Below are 21,130 nucleotides of genomic sequence, written 5' to 3'. Positions count from 1 at the left end.
CGGAAGGGGGCGCTGGCGCGCGGTATCCGGGGGCGGAGCCGGCGCGGCCGGCCAGGCGGACGGGCGCGGGCCTCGGGGCCGCGATGGGCGAGGGCGGGCTGCCCCCGGCCTTCCAGCTGCTGCTGCGCGCCTGCGACCAGGGCGACACGGAGACGGCGCGGCGGCTGCTGGAGCCGGGGGCGGCGGAGCCGGCGGAGCGCGGCGCGGAGCCCGAAGCGGGCGCAGAGCCGGCGGGGGCCGAGGCGGCCGGGCCCGGGGCGGCGGCGGCGGCGGCGGCCGGAGCGCCCGTGCCTGTGGACTGCTCAGACGAGGCGGGCAACACGGCGCTGCAGTTCGCCGCGGCCGGGGGCCACGAGCCGCTGGTGCGCTTCTTGTTGCGCCGCGGCGCCTCGGTCAACAGCCGCAACCACTACGGCTGGAGCGCGCTTATGCAGGCAGCCAGGTAAGGGGCCGGGGGGCCTGGGGGTGGTGGCCCGCCGTCACCGGGGCGAGGCGGGCCCAGGTGGCCGGCGCTGACCGGCGCCCCTCGCGGACGCCCCGGGAGGCAAAGAGTCAAGGACTCGTTCCAGAGAGCTGGAATGGTAAACTTTGAGCAACTTGGGATACTACAAGAAGTGGAAGTGCTCTTTAGTAACAAAATCAGAATCTTAGAAAGACTGGGTCTTTTGAAACAGAATCTGAAGACCTCGTCGAGTGGAATCTTAGAGACACGCAATCTTAGATTCATTCCTTCTTTCAACATGGGTTTCCTACGAACTTACCTACCCACCTAGCCTGGAAATGGGACACTGCGAGAGCCAGGCAGAGTCCCACCAGGAGCAGCTCACGCCCCGGTGGACAGGCCACACAAGAGATCGGGCTTGTTGGGGAAAGTGCGGGGAGCTCTGGGGATGGCAGACCCAGTTTGGGGAAGTGGAGGAAGGTTTTTGGTAAGAATGATGTATATATTCATGTCAGGACTCCGTAAAAATTAACCAGGACAGAAGAAGTGGGAATGGGGTGATAGGCTCACGCAAAGGTTTAGAAGCAAGAGTGAACATAAGGCATTGTTAGGACCGTTAGACTGATGTCAGTATGAGGAGGGGGCTAGACGTAGTGGGAGATGATCCTTCCCTGGAGAGAAAGGGGCAGATGCCATGTGGCAGGGGCTGAGAAAGATGAGCTATCCTAAGGGCACTGGGGATTGATAGAAGGTTCTAGGCAGAGTGAGTGACAGAATCAGATTGATGTTTTGGAAAGATCACTTTCACTGCAGTGTGAGGACAGATTGGAGGGATGGGCTGGCTAGCGTCAGAAAGCCTCCTTAGCAAGGAATTGCAGCAGTCCAGGGAGAGATGATGGTAGCCTGGACCAGAGCAGAGACAACAGTGGGAAAACAAAGAGATGTTTGAGATGTACCCAGGAAGCAGGGTGAACAGGTGAACAGGACTTGAAACCCTGGTAGGAAGGACCTCAGATGTACAGTAAAGCCACTCACCTCTGTTGGCCATCTACTTGGGTCCCACCCAGCCGTTCGTTTGGTCTCTGGTGAACATTCTTGTGTCAGAAATGATTACATCCATGTTTTTTCCTGCTCTGAAAATGATAGCCTTTATTGAGCACATTTTGTGTCAAGCACCCTGTAAAGTGCTTTAAATGAAGTAACACATTTGGTCCATACAAAACCTTAGGAAGTATAGGTAGTGTCACCCCCTTTTTACAGATGAGGAATTGAGGCCCAGAGTTAAGTAACTTGCCCAAGGTCACACCGCTAGTAAGTGGCAGAGTCACATTCACACCCAGGCAGGTGGCTCCAGGGCCTGTGCCCCCCAGCCTCTGCTCTCGGCCACAAATCCTGTGACTGTTTCCTCCTGGTGTTGACCACAGGGAAGCTACTCGCCAAACTGGCCAAATGCTAAAGAGACAGGTTGCGTGGTGTCTGCTTTGACCCTAACTTCACCCTTGGCCTCTTTGCTTCTGTCCTTCATTTCTCTGCCTGCCGGTGTGGCAGAGCTGGCCCCTCTGCTTCATGCTTTGGGTGGTGGGAGTTTGTGCCAGGTCTTTAAACACAGGTGTTAATTGCCGAAATTAATTGGCAGTCACAGCAGCTGTTCAGAAAGCCCCAAGCTTCCCTATCCTCAGTAATTACTTATTAGAAACTTAGCATCCACAAAATTATCTCAGCCTTCCTTGAGTTCTTTTATGTTTTCAGCCTAATTGAATGACTGCTTGGGCTACCCATGGATTCAGAAAGCATTCCAAATGTCAGCATTTCTGTCCAAATTCATCGCTTTTCTTTCTCTCTAAAAATTTGTTATATCAGAAGAGCTGGGATTTGGGATTTTAAGGTCTAGGTTCAAGTTTTGATTCTGTCAGTTTCAAATTGAGAGGCCCTGAATTTGCTGCTTTCCATTCAAATCTTCAGTTTCCTCACCTATGAAATGAGCATTATCAGTTTATTTCAGGGTTTATTAAGATCAAGTGAAGGGCACCTGGGTGGCTCAGTTGGTTAAGCATCTGACTCTTGATTTTGGCTCAGGTCCTGATCTCCTGGTTAATGAGATTGAGCCCTGCATAGGGCTCCGTGCTGAGTGCGTGGAGCCTGCTTGGGATTCTCTCTCTCCTCTCTGTGCCTCTCCCCCAGTCATGCACCCCCCCCTTCTCTTAAAGTAAATAAATATTAAAAAAAAAAATCCAATGAGAGGAAGGGGCGCTTGGGTGGCTCAGTTAAGCGCCCAACTTCAGCTCAGGTCATAATCTTGCAATTTGTGAGTTTGAGCCCTGTGTCAGACTCTGTGCTGACAGCTCAGAGCCTGGAGCCCGCTTTAGATTCTGTGTCTCCCTCTCTCTCTCTGCTGCTCACACCCTGTCTCTCTTCTCTCTCTCAAAAATAAACATTAAAAAGAATGTCCAAAATCCAGTTAGAGGTGTGCTTGGCTGGCTCAGTCAGTTGGTTGTCGGGTTCTTGATTTCGGCTCAGGTCATGATCCCAGGGTCATGGGATTGAGCCCCGTGTCAGGTTCCTTGCTGAGTGTGAAGCCTGCTTGAGATATTCTCTGTCTCTCTCCCTTGCTCATGCTCTCTTTCTCTCTTTCTTTAAAATAAAAAAAGATCAAATGAGACCAAAATGTGACAATACTTTTTAATCTGATGTTAGGAATTATACCAGATTTTATTTTACACTTGATAACTAAATAGCATGATTTTAAAAAATTCTCTACCTCAGTGCAGGATACACCAGTTCTTTAGTTACTCCCATTGTCTGCCTCCGGACCATCCTCTATCTACTTAGTTATGCCAGTGTTCATTTAGTCACTCATTCATTTGCCAGCAGTTACTGAGCCCCACTGTAGGTCAGCCAAGAGTCCTGTCCTTGGGGAACACACAGTCTGACAGGAAGACACAATTGTAGAAGGCTCAGGTGCATAGATGAAGGGCACCTGGACTAGTGTGGAGGGTCTGGGAGCTGCTCAGAGGTGAGGTCTGAATTGAGTCCCGCAGCAGGATGAAGGGTGTGCTCAGGAGATACGGACAGGGGAGGGCTCTGGTCAGAGAGGCGGCATGACAGAGGTGTGGGAGGAATATAATCAGTGAGTGCAGGCGTTGGGGGCCGGGGGGTGCTGGCATGGGGGTTGAGTGGAAATGAAGCGGACAAAGTCAGCAGGTCTTCCTCAGACATTGGGAAGCTGGGAAGTGGCCATGAAGTTTAGGTTTGGGCAACACCATCACGGAGGATGGGCAGGAAGGAACAGGACTGGAGGCAGGAAGATAGGTTGGGGTTGCAGCTTTCTGCATTTGAGTTTATGTCCATTTGATTTGCTCTCTCTCTGCTCTTGGAGAAGAGGAGGGACAGGCCCAATTCACCAAGCTCTCCCTCCAGAGGCTGAGCTGACTCGGTGCCGTTAAGGTTCATGTCCCCCAAGGTATTTGTAAGTCCAGATCAGAGTTTGGCCTTGGCTTTGCCTCCACAGGGAGAAGGGAGGCCCTGGGTTTATAGGAGGTTTTAAAACACACACACACACACACACACACACACACACACACACACACCTCACTTCCGGAAAGGAGGGGAATGCAACGAGAGATTCAAAACACTGCCTCACAGATGTAGACATTATGCAGGCATTATGGTTTGGAACCGCCGGCCCCTCTCTTGTCATTCTTTCCCAGTTAGTCTAGGGCTCCTTCCAACTCTGACACACACTGCTCTGAGCCTAGTGTGCCAACCAAATCCTACAAAACAGGTCTTTCCTGCCCCCTGGTGGCAAAAGAAGGAAGAGATTTTGCTGGGAAGAGGCATCTGTTTTCGTCTTCCTGGTATGGAGTTGGAGGTCGCTTGTTTACATCTCCCTGGCCAGCTCAAGATTCAGGGAGAAAGGTTTGGCCCAGGCCCATTTCTTAGCCACTGGCAGCGGACACTCCTGCCAGCAGGTGACAGCAGGCCTCTGGTAAGAGGAACCTGAGCCCCTCTCTGCTGACCACAGCCATGCCACACCTCTTGGCATGGGGTGCACTGGCTCATCTTGAAGGACCTTCTGTGTGTGCGTTTGGGGATGGGTAGACATGAGTCAGATGTGAGCTCTGCCCACAGGAGTCAGCACAGGCAGAGATAGATTACAAGACTATAAAGCAGAATAAAATGAACTCTGAGATGTGGGACGCAGTATAGTGTAGGGGAAAGAGTGAGTACATCGGGATTCGGACAGACCTGGGTTCTGACCTGACACCACCTCTTACCAGCTGCATGACTTCAGTACTTTGTGTAACGTGTAAGGTAAAACGATTATTATATCTAACATTCATGAGGTACTTCCTTTGGCCAAACTCTGTTATAAGTGCTATATATATATATATCATATATACGTATAGTAACTCATTTAATTCTCAACAGCTCTTGAAGTAGATACAATTACGTCCTTATATTACAGATAAGGCAATGAAGTCATGAAGAAGCTAAAGTTGTTTTTCAAGATCACACAGCTAGTGATTGGATCCAGAGCTGGATTCGAACCTAGACAGGGCAGTTGCTCACCTTTGTGCTGGTGGATACGAGAAGACCTTTTATAATAAGTAACTGCTATGATTTTAATAATTAATGACAAATGAGGATCACATAAGCTGTTTCCTTATCAATGTTCCATGTTAGTGTCACTAATTCTCCATCTTCCTGGCAGATTTGGGCACGTGAGCGTGGCACACCTCCTTTTGGATCATGGAGCTGATATCAATGCCCAGAACCGTCTAGGGGCCAGCGTGCTCACTGTGGCCTCTCGGGGTGGCCACCTGGGTGTGGTGAAGCTGCTTCTGGAAGCTGGTGCCTTTGTGGACCATCACAGCTCCTCAGGCGAGCAGTCAGGGGACAGCAGGGATGAGCTGTTGGACATCACAGCCCTGATGGCTGCCATCCAGCATGGGCATGAGGCTGTGGTGCGTCTGCTGATGGAGTGGGGCGCGGACCCCAACCACGTGGCCCGAACCGTGGGCTGGAGCCCACTGATGCTGTCAGCACTCACTGGGAGGCTCAGCATGGCTCAGCAGCTGGTGGAGAAGGGGGCCAACCCTGACTACCTCAGCGTGTTAGAGAAGACCGCCTTCGAGGTTGCACTTGACTGCAAGCACAGGGACCTTGCAGACTACCTGGACCCACTGACCACTGTCAGGCCCAAGACAGGTCAGGCTGTGCCACCACCAATTTCCTTCCCTTCCTTGCCATGGCTTCACAGAGGACCCTAAATTGTGTTTGAATGACAAAAGCTGAGGACTGCCCAACCAGAGGGCGTGTGCAAATCAGAAGTTTAGCCTACCGAACAATGGGTCTTAAGATGTGCTGTGCATAAGAATCAGTTGGGAGTACCTATTGCTTGCAGGTTTCTAGCCCACCCTCCAGAGAATTATTTGGTATCTCTGGAAAGAGCCTGGAACCCCCATGGCAAGGCCCCTCCTTTCTAACCAGATGATTCCGATGCAGGATGTTCTGGGATCTTTCTAGGACAGGGTTCAGCAGACTTTTCCTGTAAAGGACCAGATAGAAAATACTTTAGACTATGGGCCAGTCTCTGTCAGAACCACTCATTCCGCTAGAGTGAAAGCAGCCAGACATTGTATGTAAATGACTGGGTATGGCTGTGTTTCAGTAAAACCATAATTACCAAAACAGGCTGCAGAGCAGATTTGGCCCGGGACCCCTGCCAAACTGTGTGCCCTCTGCCCTTGAGGACCTTGGCCTCTGTAGGGGAGACAGGCGAGAAACGGGAAATAAACCTACTGGAAATAATAACTTACGTAGTAGGCAGGTGGTAGGTACCGCGCGGGGGAGGAAAGCGGGCAGGGCTGAGGTTTGGGGTGTGGGGGTGATGAAGGCTGCCGTGTGGTTGGGCGGCCTCCTTGAGCATGTAAGACCGTAGCCGACGTGGAAGCTGAGGGAGTGCTCCCGGCCGGCTCTCAGGGAAGAGCCTCCAGGTAGGACGGCAGCAAGGGAGAGGCTGTGTTAGCAATGATAGATTATTATGTAAGTAACTGTTTATTCCAGGCTCTTTTTGTGAGGTGCTAGGAAGTTCACCTTGAAGACCCCCAGCTCTCTCCCTGTCATTAGCTGCAGGATAGGGTACCATCGAGGCTATAACGGTCATTGTGATACACCCCACCGTGGTGGTTCCTTGGGCTGGGAAGGGTCCCCAGAACTGTGGTGCTATTGATGCCAACACCGGCATCTGGAATGAGGAAAGGGCCAGCCCAGGGTCACTTGGCATCAATAGCACAACTGCCCGGGCCTCCTGGAGTCAGGCTAGAGGGTCAGTCATTCTTTTGTACCAGATGGTTGCTTAGCAACCAGCACTAACATCAGGTGACATACTATTTTTTGTCAAAGGGTCTTGGTATGAGAAGGCCCCTCCCATAGCAAATTAGACTCTTAGACACCTAAAGGAATGTGACCTATTTAAAACTAAGATGCAGAATCTTTTTTTTTTTAAGTAGTTCTTCCTGCCCAACGTGGGGCCCAATGCAAGTCTTGAACTCACAACCCTGAGATTAAGACCTGAGGTGAGATCAAGAGTCCGATGCTTAACCGACTGAGCCACCCTGGCTCAGAATCATTTCTTAATAGTATTGCCCAGGCAAAATTAGACATTTGGTTCCATGGCCCTGTCTGTCCTCTATAAGAACTCTGGAGTTAAGTACCACCCTTTCTGGGGTGGGTGCTAATCACCAGTGAAGGCAACAAAAATTGCTCTTTGAATGAGGCCCAAGGCTTTCTGAAGCATTCTCCCACCTATATTATTGATCCCTGCAACCACCACACGGTCCCCATATTAGCATGTTATCCCCTGTTGTTGATGAGACCAATCACCCTGGAAACGTACTCAAATTCTGATACGCCAACTCCAGACTCGGTGGTCCCTGAATTGTGCTGCAGCTTCTTCCCAGCTGCCCGAGGGGCTGACCTGAACCAGAGATTTAGCCCAGAGTCACAGGTCCCCCTCACAGCCACTCCATCCCTAGAGTCAGAGATTGCAGTAAGTCCTGCCTTCGGCCACCTGTGAGGGGACTGGTCATGATGATGTCTACTTTCTGACAGTAGCACAGTACTCACCAGCTTGAAGGAAGGTGGTAGATGAGCAGATGAAGGAGGGGCAAGCATTGGTGGGTGCAGCAAGGCCCAGGTTTGGGGGTAGGCGTGGGCTTCTGGACCAGCTGAGGAGCTGGGCTGCAGGGACCAGCACGGAAACCTCAGGTGGGCAGTGGTCTGCAGAGAGCCATGTCTGCAAGTCTGGGGCAGAGTGACTCTCAGAATCCTTCAGATTCCTTATTTGGGAAGGAAAACAAAAATTAACATTGGCTTTTCTGGTGGCCGTCTGGATGACCTCCCTCTGGGCTCAGCTGCTGTCTCGGACCCTCTGTTTTGGAATTATCTCATGGTTGTACATTTAGTTTTCAGTAGAAAAGAACCACTTTCTTTTAAAATTTTTCATAGGAATCCAGATTTTTCCAAGACTATACTTTTCCATTACATCTAAGAGAGGCTATCCCAGAGTTTGGAATGCCCCAAAATGATTGCTTCGTGAGTGTGGGATCAGGAAATGTTCTGCTTATTCATGTTTTGTTGGCCAGATGACTGCCCAAGATCTATCTCTGGAGCATTTACAGACACTCTGTGATGATAACTCTTCCAGAAGGGCTACTGGATTCATCCGCTACACCTGTCTTTTATCTGATTGCTTTTGGAAAGTAGATCATTTTTAAATGCTAGGATGTATTGTTATGTGCTTGTGACTTCTCTGTTCTACTAAACCTTTCCTGGTTAACTTTTAAAATCCTTATTTACCTAGATGAGGAGAAAAGGCGGCCTGATATTTTCCACGCGTTGAAAATGGGTAAGTGCTTTTGAAAATCTTTTTAGAGATTTATGAAGATAGGGACACATTCTCCCAATCTAGTATTTATAGTCCTTTTTAAGGCCACCCAGAGTGTTTGCGAAAGAAAACGGGCATTTTGTTGTTTCCTGACTGTAGTTTCACACAGGGAGGGTTCAGCCCCTGGAAGCTGATAGTTATTATGGTGCTTATACACAGGTTCCAGACCATCCTCCCAGGCCCCCCACCCCTCTGGCCAAACCCTGTGGCTATGCTCTGGCTTTTCCCTACTTCTGAGGTTCCTCACTGCCTACCTACTCTCTACTTTCTTTGTGATGAAGGGCTAGTTAGCCTAAGATCTCCTCTCCTGATATAGACCCCCACCTCTAGGAACCCCTCCCTGATTCTCAACCCCCACGCTGATCTGAGCTCCCTGTATGTGCATTGCCTTTCGTGTTTCCTTCATCTGATCTCAATAACACTTCTCTCTTTCAGTAAAGCTGTTTGTGTGCGTCCCTCCAAGATTGGGGGATTTGAGAGTGGAGGCTACCTCCTTCTCATCTTTGTAGCCCATGTGACGCCCAGCAGCCCAGTGCAGGGGCAGGTAGAGCATATGTTTGTTAATAACCCACTGGATAAGTAATCCAGCAGTGCCAGGCCCACTGAGCACCAGGCTCCTGCTTCTGTTTGCAGGAAACTTCCAGCTGGTCAAAGAGATCGCAGACGAAGACCCTAACTATGTGAACCTGGTCAATGGGGATGGGGCAACCCCGCTGATGCTGGCGGCCGTCACGGGGCAGCTGCCTCTGGTGCAGCTGCTGGTGGAGAGGCGCGCTGACATCGACAAGCAAGACAGCGTGCATGGCTGGACAGCCCTCATGCAGGCCACCTACCATGGGTCAGTGCCGACTCCACTCCTTCAGCGCGAGGCTAAGGGAATGCCCTGGTCTGAGCTAGGGTCCTTGGTGGGGTTTTCTGGTCCTGAGAAGCTGCAGATAAACTCTAAAGCTGTGAAGACCTGGAGGCACACACACAAAATTAAAGAAGTGCAGGGGCCTTCTGTTCTGCATCCCTACCTTCTGTGTCCTGATTCCTATTACCTCAGCACAGAATTCACCAGGGGCCATAAAAGCCATGCAGCAGGAACATTTTCTGCAGGAAGATGAGTTTCTGTGGGTTGATTTCAGTTGAACAGTTTGTTTGGAGTGTTCCCATTGATGTCCTTAAGTTACCCCTATTGGAAATGGAACATCAGCCATTCGTACCATTGGCTCCTGGGCAACCAGTGCTGAGACTTGTCCTGACCCCTCCTTTTGAATAGGCACCGGCATTGACTGGTGCTTCTGAGTCCCTTCTCAGTCTGTCCTCCTGGAGGCCACCCCTTTCGGATAGGTTGACCCAGGGGCTGAGAGCTGCAGACGGTCTTACAGCCACTAAGTGGTCTGATTCCAAATTACAGGCCTTTTCCGTTTCCTTGCCCTGTTTTAGGTGATCACAGCAATTTCCTGTGTCATCCTGAAGCAGTTTTTCTTCTTATTTGATGAGCCTCGGACAACTGCATCAGACACCTCAGCCTCTGTGAGGCTTCTGCAGCGCAGGGGTCCCGATTTGGGGCAGCAGGAGTTGGGACCTGCGTGGTCATGGTGGCCATGTCGTTTTTCTTTTGCTTGTGGATGGAGCACATCAGCCTTGGTTTCCATCACATTCAGCGCTGACTCCCCACGGAGTAGGGACAGGGAGTGTGAGACAGTTTGCAGCCTTTCACATCCTTCTTTCAGGCTCAGAGATGGGCACTAATATCGTCAGCTTCTTGCCCAGGAGCAAAACCAGGCTTTTGTTTTCAGTGCGTCTAACCTTGGCTTTTTCTTTCCTCCCTAGGAATAAGGAAGTTGTCAAATACCTGCTAAACCAAGGAGCTGATGTCACTCTTCGTGCAAAAAACGGGTACACGGCCTTTGACCTAGTGATGCTGCTGAGTGACCCTGGTGGGTTGTTTCAGGAAAAGGGTCGAAGACCCTCATGGCCTTTCTCTGGCGGGGAATCAGGATAATTACCTTTGTGTCCAGCCCTTGCTTACTCATGAGGGAGGTCACTCTCAAGCCCTGAGGGCTCACCACATGTCCTCAGGCGAGTTCCTTCCCTCCTCGGCAAAGACTGGGCTGGCACCAGGTAGTCTCCTAGGCTTCTCCAGTGCCAGCCTTCCAGGAGTCTCCCAGGAGGGAAGGCCAGCGAGACACGAGTCTGCCTTGGCAGTCCATGCAAGTCCTGGAATGGTACCTGTGCTTTGTGACCAGAAACCCTGCCCCAGGAAGAAACAGAAAGGCCCCTTTGACAAGCAGAATCAAAGATGGAGTAGTGACCTCCTCTGTTCAGTTGTGTAGGTGGAGGCTGCTGGGTCAAGGGCACCGTGCTGGGGGTGTCACCATCCCTCGTCCCACCTCTCTCGGGCCCTGCTGGCATCTGCTGCTCCCCTCGGACCCTCCCCCACTGTGACAGGCCCTCCTCTGGGACCTGACGCATCCAATTAGGTGGCCCAAGGGTCAGAGTCTGTCTGTCCGTCCATCCTCTCTTCTGTTGCCCTGGAGTTTCAGCCCAGGGAAAGAGAGAGGCTAGTAGGCCCTTCTAACCCACAGGCTTTGAACCCTGAGCCAAATCCCAGCCTGCTGGCCGTGGGAGAGGACTTGACCTCCACAGACCCAAGTGGACATAGCCCTACTGCCCCTCTCAGCTATGGGGTGCCCTGCCAGAGAGCCCTCCCTCTTCCCCAGCATTGCCCCCTCGCCCTGCCTGCTGCCGGCCCCGCATATCTCAGACGCACACTCGGCTCCATTTCATCCTCGCAGTGTGCGTGAGGGGAAGCAGAGCTGCATATCCCCTTGTGGAGGGGAGGTGACTGAGGCCAGGGGAAATGGCTTATCCCCAGCCAGTGAGGTGAGGTCCTCCGGTCAAGTCCAGTGAGCTCACTCCACCTTGTTGGAGGCCCTCCTGACGTGCGTGGATTTTATGTCGTTAAAACCCGTCTCCTGGATCGCGCACACTTTTCTCAGACAAACTCGTGTCTCACTGTGTCTCTTCTCCCTCTTCCCTTCCCGACCACTTCCCTCTCCCTTGCCCCATAAGAGTCTCTCCCTAGTCGATTTTTTTTCCTAGTGGGTTTTTTAAATGAAGTTTTTGCCTGAATTTTTTTTAAGAGACACGTGCTTATTATTGGACACTTGGAAAAGAAAAAAAAAACAGTCATCAAGAGAAAAGCACTGTTAATAGTTTGTAATATTTTCTTCTCAACCGCTGTTGTTTTGGTAACCCAGTTAGTAACTGCAAATGATACCTAACCTTTCGTAAGCACTTCCCTTATGCCAGAAATTCCCTCGCATCCTCCAGACACCTTTATGCACCAGCATCCTGTCACCCCTTTTACAGAGACACAGAGAAGTTCCTTAATTTACCTGCCGTTGCACAGCCAGGGAGGGGCAGAAGCAGAATTTAACCCCCTGACGTCTGGCTGCAGAGCCTATACTTACTTTATTTATCTGTTTATTTATTTAAAATTTTTTTTGTTATAAATGTTTATTTTTTATTTTTGAGAGAGACTGAGCGCAAGCGGGGGATGGGTAAAGAGTGAGGGAGACACAGAAGCTGAAACAGACTCCAGACTCTGAGCTGTCAGCACAGAGCCTGATGCAGATCTCAAACCCACAGACTGCGAGATCATGACCTGAGCCGAAGTTGGATGCTTTGACCGACTAAGCCACCCAGGTGCCCCAAGCTTGTACTTTTAAAACACACTTACCCCACTGTCTTTCTGTGGGGAGAGGGCTCCTGGTTTTTCCTTCTGGTCAAGTGGATTAAGCCCTGCTGGCCTGTTTGCCACCTTTCGAAGACCAGACGGTGAAGCCGGTGCCTTGATTCCGGAGTAACATAGACTCGAGCTGCAGGGCTGAGTTCTAAGGCTGACAGGGGTCTTGTTGAGCCCTCTCTCCTGGCCCATCAGACGTATTTGCAGGTAAAGCGCTGCCTTTTGTGTCCATAGACACGGAACTTGTTCGACTGCTGGCATCTGTCTGCATGCAGGTGAATAAAGACAAAGGCCGGCCCAGCCACCCACCACCTCTGCCCCACTCGAAGGTCCGACAGCCTTGGAGTGTCCCAGTGCTGCCTGATGACAAAGGCGGGCTCAAGGTTTGCCTTTTCCTGTCCTAAAGGGCTTTAAAGAGAGCCAAGTTGACAGTGTGGGGGATGGCTGCCGCTTCCTGTTAATGCAGGGCTGGTTTAGGTTGAGGGTGACCGAGCAGGGACGGGAAACAAGCTGTGGGTGAGCAATAAGGAACAGTGGGGATCAGGGAAAACTGGTGTGATCCTATCACATGCAGTGACTACTTTGCAAGAATGTGGGTTCATGTTGTCAGATTGTCCCATTTTTTTCAGGAAATGCTAGGACGCTAGATATGGAAACCCAATTTATAGATGTCGGGAACTGGAGAATTTTGCATGATGTAGTACTGGGCTGGCCGAACCAAATGCCTCTCCTCCAGGCTGTCTGTCTGCGGCCTCTGCTTCAGCATGTGGGATATTGCTGATTGCGCCATTCTGGGGTCTCCCTGCAGCCCACAGGCCTCCAGCTGGGGCTTTCTGGAAATACCAAAACAACCTCCAGTTGCTCATTTCTAACTGCGAGCCTCCAGCTGCTCATTTCTTTGAATTTCTCGTCCTCCCCATCCTGCTCTACTTGGTTGAAGTCACACTTACCTTTTCTCTGTCCTGTCTGGGACTCTAGCACCTCCTCAAATCTGCAGACTCAGCTCCTGTTCTTAGCTCACTCACTAGAACCCCGTGTTTTCCTCTCAGTGTTGTTTGTATAGGTCCCTTCAGCCCTGTGCTTGCTGCCATCTCCCTAACCCAGGCCCTCGCAGCCTCCCTTCCTTCTGTGTCGTAACCCCCAAGCTGTCACAGGGTTAGGGACACCCTGGGGGGCAGCATTGGTCCTCTCTGTAGGTGGAGAGGCATCAGCTGCCAGAACAGATGGCCCAGGCCTTGGTGTGGACAACACCTCTTACACTGTCACTGGAAAGGGGGGAAGAGCTTATGCAGTGACTGATGCTATGGTGTTTGACGTTGCCTCTTGTCCATCTGTCTGTCTCTGACTCACTGTGAAACTTTGAGCAAGTTGGCACCCCATCTGGATCTCCATTTCTCAATCTGTGCGATGCGGAGATTGACTAGATGAGGGGCAGCAGATAGGGTCCACTGTCAGAGGTCAGAGCCTCGAAGGGCTCAGTCAGAAAGGCTTTAGAGAGAACCATGGCCTTATGGGAAGGGTTGCTGTGGCTGATTGGTAATACCTGTCATGGGCCCAGGAGAGCAGAGGGGAAGTGTGTATAAAGTGTGTCACCGTCCTTGGCCTGGCTGTTCCCGGAGCATGACCTCTGCTCTGCATTCCCTTGGCAGTCCTGGTGGAACCGAATGTCCAATCGGTTCCGGAAGCTCAAACTGATGCAGACCCTGCCCCGCAGGCTCTCCAGCAACCAGCCATTGCCTTTCTGTGATGAACCAGACTCAGCGCTGGACTCCACAATGAGGGCGGCCCCCCAGGACAAGACAAGCCGCTTGGGGCTTCATGATGTAGCCCCCACAGTGAAAGATAATGGTAAGAAAAAACTGCATGTGCTGTAAAATTTCCAGAACGGTCAAACCCAAATTCTCTGCCCTTTGTCCTACCTCTTGGGCTGATGTGAGAGGTGAGATGATACTGGAATGTGGCCCTGGAACAAAGTGGCTGGTCTGGGGAAGGAGAAATGGGCAGGGACACAAATGCGGTCAGCATGGTAGAACGGGGATGTTGGTGGCAAGGGTCCCTGGTTTCTGTCCCACACGCCCTGCTCAGGGCCTTGAGGCCAGAAACTGCCTCTCTCTTGCCTTTGATAGGTGATTTTCCCACCTATCAAACATGATTGATCTCTGGCACTGGAAGCGTATAGAAATAGAAGGAGTTATCTGAGGGTAGGAAGTGAGCTTCCCAACCCTGGAGGTATTCAACAGATTGGATGACTTTGCCAGGGCACTGAAGGTGATTCCCACACTGATTGAACGGTTGATCAGATCACACCCCTTCAAACAGACTCCCCACACCCAGCCTTGCTCCTTTCACAGCACTGTTTGAGACAAGCTGTTGAGCTGGGTGCATCACTGTCTGACCCAGCACGCAGGGCTTTATGGAAAAGCTGAAAACACGCTTTGAGACACCTTTTAAATGCTTTCCGTGTATTCAAGTATTGGATACCAATTATTATTAAATATTTAATCACTCAGGAGAGTTGGTTTTCCAGGATGAAGGCTACCCTGGTCACTCATCCTCATGCCATGAACTTGTTGGGAGGGGTCATTTCAGGAAACTTCCATTTGTCTCTCAGGTCCCGGGAGCATGAGAGGAGACAAAGAAGATGTGTTATTGACAACCATGGTGAGTGTGGGGCTGTTCTAAAAGCATTTCAAGTCTCTACCAGTCATTAGTTGATTTACAAGGCTGGATGTGGACATGTGTCTCTCTTGGTGGTGGTCGCAAATGGGCTCGATAGCAAAATGTGTAACAGTGGGCACAGCTCTGGCGCTGAGGAATTGGAACAGATGCCAGTCTAAACTGTGGGTAAGGTGGTGCTGGTGCTTAGTGACCAGATGTAAGCCCTGGTTGCGTTCACAGGGAGGCAGCGCTGAGGACAGGGCTTGCTGAGTAGGAATTGATGGGTGACAGCGGAGTCACCGTTTTGGTTTTGGGGAGTCAGGAGGAGAGGAGTCACAGAGGAGGCTGTGTTTCCAGCCTGAGAGGCCTCAGTCTCCTCATCTATGAATTCGAGATGCATCAGGATTAGTAACAAAAGTCCTCAAATAACTGGCATGAATGAGACAGCAGTTTCTTTTTCTCAAGTGCAGTTCAGGACGAGTATGTTGACACATGGTGTCCTTCTACCTGTTGGTCTCCCAGGCTTGGCTTCTATTATGAGATGGCCACCAGAGCTGTGGCCATTACTGCCTCCTTCTAGCCAGCAAGAACGATGAGGGGAGGAAAAAGTGGCCAGGGGCACACCAGGTGTCTTTCAAGAAGTTTCCTGGGAACTCACACGTCACTTCTGCTTATATCATATTGGCCAGCATTTAGTCACATCACACTACGTGTGGGAGGCTGGGGGGCTGGGAAAGGAAGTCTCTGTTCCAGGTGGTTGTGTCCCGTCTAAATGCCAGGGGTGTCTACTAAGGAAGATGTGGAAGATGGATCCTGGGGGACATCTGGCAGTGTCTGACTTTAAGGGATGCTATCCTTCATGGCTGTTTCTTTGAATAAGGTTGTCCCCAGGAAGTGTTTAGCATAGTGCCTGGCCCAGAATGAGCTCCTGGTTACCTGCAGTATGATCTTGGACATGTGACTTCACCTCTCTGGGCTTCGCGTTCCTTTTCTTTAAATGAGGGTTGGGGTTGAACTCAAGTCCATTTAGCTCTAAGACCCTAATCTGGAGGCTGGCCAGGAGAGGGCAGTATTGGAGAGGAGAAGGGAGCCGAAGCATCCTCAGAAGGGGCTGAGCGGGCTGGGTCCTGACTGGGACCTGCTTTCTCAGCCCTCTCAGCCCTGCCCCGCCCTGCCCTGCTCTGCAATGGGTGTAAATTGGTGTCTCTAGACCAGATTACTAAAGTGGGAGCTTATACTACCTGATGTTTGATAATCTCATTAAATAGCAGTAATTACTTTTGTATGAAAACAGATCTATTCTTGAAATTTTGGAAGATGCAGTAAAATATAAAGAAGAAAAATAAAATCCCCCTTGATGACACACATAATCATGACTGACATTTTGGGGTAGATAAGTTTTGGGTATTTTTCTAACCATTTTTTAGCATTATGAATATATCACGTCCTACATGATAATGGCAAATTCCACAGCGCTTACTAAGTCCCAGCTGCTACTCAGAACACTTTACATATATTCATTCATTTAGTCCCCCTGGCAGCCCTGTGAGGTGGGCACTGTTCTGTTCCCCATACTATGCTGAGCCTGACTTATTAACAGTTTGTCTGACCATCTGTTCCATGTCATTAAACACTCTTAGCCACATCACATCTAATGGCTGCATGATGCAACATTCTGTCCTGGGAACGTGCCTCACACACCAGTGAAGGCTTACCTGTTGGACTTCGGGGTTTTTAGTTTTTTGTTGTTGTCATGGATCTAATGAATATCTTTATGCCTCAGTTTCTCCCACTTGCCTGTTTCCTTGGGCTAAATGTCTAGAAATAGAATCTCTGGGTCAATGGGTGCAAATGTCATTGCCTTCCGGAAAGTTTGCAACAATTTAGACTCTGTCCCCAAGGAATGAAAATGTCCATCTGTGGTGGGTGTGTGGCTGCGGGCATCCTTAGTCCTCTTCCAGTCCCAGCCCCCTTGCTGGATGAGGTTGCTGAGGTCCGGGGGGCACGGCACTGTTCGCAGATTCTCAGGAAAGCCAGGGTGGGACCCAGGATGCCTACCCTCCTGCGTTGGCACTTCCCTGTCCCACCTCCTCATGCCCCGTGGAAGGCACCGGTACGCTGGCCTACCCCTCGGCAGATGGAGGATGGCCAGGGAGCCCTGCCGAGTGGGCGTTTGCAGCCATCCTTGCGGAGATGCACGCCTGCCCGGCTCCCGAGGCAGGTTTAGCTGTGGGATGCCCTTCCCTGCAAAGCACCATCTGGCACCAAGTCCACTGTCTTTTCTTAATTAATGTTAGTGCGGACTGTGTGAATACTTTTCCTTGACAGTCCACCAGTCATCATTGTGTGGATTCTATGCTAACTCTAAATTACATTTTCAAAATACAAAATTACAGTTAAAAATGTCAGCAGTGGGAGGTGTGGCTGGACTAGGGAGAGTGCGGTGGGGTGGGGAAGAGTGTTTGCTGGGCTCACAGAGAGCCCAGCCTGGGCTTCTTGGTCCCCTGTGCCCTGTCCCTTCCTCCAGAGACCCCCAGCTCTGTACACACGTCCTGCTCCTCTGGTTGTCAGGCCTGCCTGAGTTCTTTTCCCTGGGCCTTCAGTGCCCTCTTTCCCATCCCCCCGGTGCCACCATCACAGCACACCCAGCATCCCTTGGCCTCGCCTCGGCTCCCCATCCCCTCTGTTTCCATTCTAGCTGCTGCAATGGTCCCAAGGGAAGCTGGGGGTTGGAGCAGAGTAAATGGGGGTATTGCTTGGTTGCTGGTAGAGCAGAAGATACCACATGGTTTCTGGCCGGGTGTGGGGATGAGGGGGTAGATGATGGTGCCATTCTCTGAGAAGCAGGAGAAACCTGGAGTCTTTCTTGAAGAGCTGGGAGCCTCCCCCCCCCCCGGGGGGGGGAGCTTGTCTAACCCACAGCCTGTCTTTTTCAGCTTCGAAATGGAGCCCCCTTCCCCAGACTCCCGAGTGACAAGCTGAAGGCAGTCATCCCCCCTTTCTTACCCCCTTCCAGTTTTGAGCTGTGGAGCTCGGACCGGTCCCGGACATGTCACGGTGGGAAGGCAGAACCCATGAAGACTGTGCTGCCCCAGAGAGCTGGCCGGAGTGCCCCCGTGGGCATGGGCGGTGGGAGCACAGACGCTGTAAGTCTCCCACTGGATGTACTTTGACACATCACTCACAATGAAGTTGGGGTGTGTTGCAGGCAGAAGGGACCTCAGACCCGCTTATCCAGCAGGTTTCAGGCTTTTTTTTTTTTTTTTTTTAATGAGGGATATCCTTTTGTTTCAGTGTATCCTACAAAGGGACACTTTATTAACAGATTAAAACGTGGGGTGAAGGGAATGAAAGCAAGGGCCCCTCTTCTCTGTCTTTTCTCTGGGGCCCCCAGGAGCACAGCCTGAAGACCTGATCTCATCTAAGCTTCCCTATAGTAGATGGGAGACTGGGACTCAGAGAGGGGAACCAGCCTGCTGCAGAGCACCCGGCCATGTGGCATGGGCCTGGTACCAGGAGTCAAGTTCTTGGTTTCTAACCAGCTTCCACATTACATCATCGTTCAGGTCCATAACCAAGACTATGTGCACTACTGGTGTTTTCTTACGCCCACAAGGAGTGTGACTTCTAGCCTTTTGCCTACAGTGGCTTCTGACTTGTGGCCCTTGCTGTGTCTCTGTAATGTCCTGAGGTTGTCCCTCTTGATGAGGGAACTTATCTCCATCTGTGTAGGCTGCCCACACCGTAGATGCAGCAAATGGCAAACCGCAGATGAGGACTTAGGACCTCGCCCTGCCACTGTGTTCTGAGTGATTAGAAGGACCCAGAACCCCCATCTCTCTCTGTAAAGATGGGGCTGACCCCCTTTGCTGCTGCCTCGTCTCAGTATCAAGTCTCCAGTGGGAGAGAGCCTGGCCCTGGAGGTGCCTCAAGTGGGCAGGGCTGGTTTGCATTTAGTCTGCACTGTGGGAAGAGTTGAGTGATCCTGAAAGTGGGGTGATTCAGGGGGAACAGCGTCTCAGGGGCTCGGCCTGAGCCAATGGTCTGCTTGTCAGCAGATGAGGATGAACTCCCCTTCCCTAGGGGACTCCCCTCAGGCTGAGCACCAGTTGGCGAGGGCCACATGGGCTGGGGTGAGCCAGTGGAATCCGGATCCCTTCTCCTGTGGTCATGTATGTCCAGAGGAGGCAACAACAAACCGTAACCAGGACACCCACTCTATTGCAGACTCCTGTCAGGCCGGTTAAATTTCCATCTCTCTCCAGAAGCCCCGCCTCTCCTGCCAATTCCGGAAACTTCAACCACTCACCTCATTCCTCAGGCGGCTCCAGTGGGGTCGGGGGCTCCAGCAGGCATGGTGGGGAGCTGCATAACCGCTCAGGTGGGTACCGGGGGGGCCACTCCGGGGAGGCGGGAAGACCCCTTGGGGGTCTGTCCCCCCACCTCGCTTCGCCCCTGAGCTTGCTCAGTGGACAGTCCCAGAAACAACGGCACACACCCTGTCCCCTTCCTTGGTGTGGCTAAGGGACTTTTCAGTGAATTCACGATTTTGCCCCCAGAGTGGCACTGTTCAAACATGTGAAACGTTCACAGCAGTATGTGGCAGCTGGTTATTGCCTCACAAATGTTAGTTATTGGTGTTTTCCCGCTCGGATCCTCTCTAGCTCTCTAGAATTATTTCTTTCACAATAATTCGAGATTGCTGGTGGATTTGGGGAAACTGGGAGAGGGAACACGGCAGTCCACTCTGAGTGCTGTGGACTGAGCAAGTTATTGGCACAGCTGTGGAGTGGGGTCGGTAAAGCTCCAGAAGGGGGGTCAGAGGGCAAGCAGGCAGCCCCTGTGTGGCTGCTGGAAGGGGCGGTGCTGGGGCTGCCGCGGGCGGGGCGTCTGTGCCTTCCGGAGGCCGCACAAGCTGGCTCTGGCAGGGGCAAGTGAGGACAAGCTGATCGTGCCTGCACTGCCTCTTCCAATACCTCTCGCCATGGTGCCTTTGGCGTGTGATGACCTCCGCACCTGGCCACCTCTGGTTTCCACGCGCAGGCCTCTTGTGGTCAGCCCTGACCCACAGCCGCAGAGGCTCAGGGGAGTCTGGGGAATGCTTCTCCAGCTCAGCAAGGTCAGCACACGAAGTCCACTATAGTCATGTTGCTGGACCCTGGACCCCTGAGGCAGTGATGTCTATTCCTCTTTCCTCAGGTGGCAGCATAGACAGTGTCCTGTCACAAATTGCTGCCCAGAGGAAAAAGGCAGCCGGATTATCTGAGCAGAAGGCCAGCCACCGGTCAAGTCCTGTTGGGCCAGCGCCGGGGTCCGGCTCATCTGAGCTCCCAGTCTCTCCTGCAGGCAGCGGCGGTCCCAGTGGCAAGGTGCTTGTTCTGTTTCTGTCTCCTGTTACACTCACACGTTCTGTCCTGATGTGGCCCACGTGCTGGGGAGCACAGGCACTGCCACAGTAGTGGGACGGCACTAAAGAGAGGCCCCTTCCAGCTGCTCGCTCCCGGGCTTTCTGAAAGGCTGGATTGTGCAGTTGCCGGGATCACACCCTGTGCCCTCGGCCCCCTACACGCATGGGTCTACCTCCCCCCTGACCTGCAGGGCACCTCCAGGTGCCTCGTTCAGCCTCGCGTTGTTCATTGCTTAGAGCAAAGGGGTGTGAAGTGTGGGAACAGGAGCAGACTACCTGGGATCGGGTCTCAGCCCCACACTTCAGCCTTTCAAGTAGGGCCCGGCACCTGGTGAGCCTGTAAGTGTCAGCTATAAGTGCTGACGTTATCAGCAGTAGTATCTGTGGTCCTACCTTATTCATTCACTGTGCACATCTTTGGGGTGTCTGCCTTGTGCCCAGCACTGCTAGCAGTAAGGATCCAGTGGTGAACCGGTGGTTTGGTGACCCTCTCAGGGTGTCACTGCGGACTCAGTTTCACTCAGTGTGGTAAGGGCTGTCGTGGAGAAGGGAGGCTGCTGTGGTGGCACAGATGGGGGCTGCTACCCAAGCTTGAGGGCATCAGGGAACCCTAAATGGGGCTCTGAAGGATGAGGAGCTGATGAAAGAGGCAGGGCTGGGGCAGGGCTGGGGCAGGGTGTGACACCGTTCCACGGTCAGGGGGTAGCATTTGTGGCATTCCAGAGGGGAGGAGCTGCAGTCCTGCTGGTAGACAGGACAGAGTTGGAGTCTCACCTCACTGCCTGGCACCTTTCCTCCACTCATGCAGCCCAAGAGCAGTCACCACATTGTCAGTATCTATATGGAGTTTGCAAGGGACAGGAAACCCTCAATGCCTCTCTGTAGTGAGAAGTCTTTTAGTGTCTATAGAGTCTGACCCTTCTAGCTTTTGAGCCCCTC

General features: G+C 52.0%; 1 protein-coding gene across 36 annotated transcripts in view; it reads left to right on the top strand.

Annotated features, from left to right (window-relative positions):
* The first annotated feature begins 23 nt into the window (after positions 1-23).
* Positions 24-21,130, top strand: part of ANKS6 (ankyrin repeat and sterile alpha motif domain containing 6) — a 67,871-nt gene continuing 46,764 nt past the window's right edge. For 32 of the 36 annotated variants that reach the window (XM_045043594.1, XM_045043596.1, XM_045043598.1 and 29 more), the window contains exons 1-11: positions 24-442; positions 5,154-5,650; positions 8,307-8,351; positions 9,024-9,228; positions 10,209-10,315; positions 12,361-12,509; positions 13,776-13,974; positions 14,738-14,787; positions 17,721-17,930; positions 19,012-19,165; positions 19,984-20,153. In XM_045043594.1, the coding sequence (XP_044899529.1) occupies positions 84-442; positions 5,154-5,650; positions 8,307-8,351; positions 9,024-9,228; positions 10,209-10,315; positions 12,361-12,509; positions 13,776-13,974; positions 14,738-14,787; positions 17,721-17,930; positions 19,012-19,165; positions 19,984-20,153 (2,145 nt within the window). In that variant the 5' untranslated portion in view covers positions 24-83. The remainder of the gene's footprint in view (positions 443-5,153; positions 5,651-8,306; positions 8,352-9,023; positions 9,229-10,208; positions 10,316-12,360; positions 12,510-13,775; positions 13,975-14,737; positions 14,788-17,720; positions 17,931-19,011; positions 19,166-19,983; positions 20,154-21,130) is intronic. The other 4 variants (XM_045043597.1, XM_045043593.1, XM_045043595.1 and 1 more) reach the window with 2 other exon arrangements.

Source organism: Felis catus, chromosome D4, assembly GCF_018350175.1.
Source record: "Felis catus isolate Fca126 chromosome D4, F.catus_Fca126_mat1.0, whole genome shotgun sequence".
Taxonomy (NCBI): domain Eukaryota; kingdom Metazoa; phylum Chordata; class Mammalia; order Carnivora; family Felidae; genus Felis; species Felis catus.
This window is presented reverse-complemented; position numbering and strand designations above follow the sequence as displayed.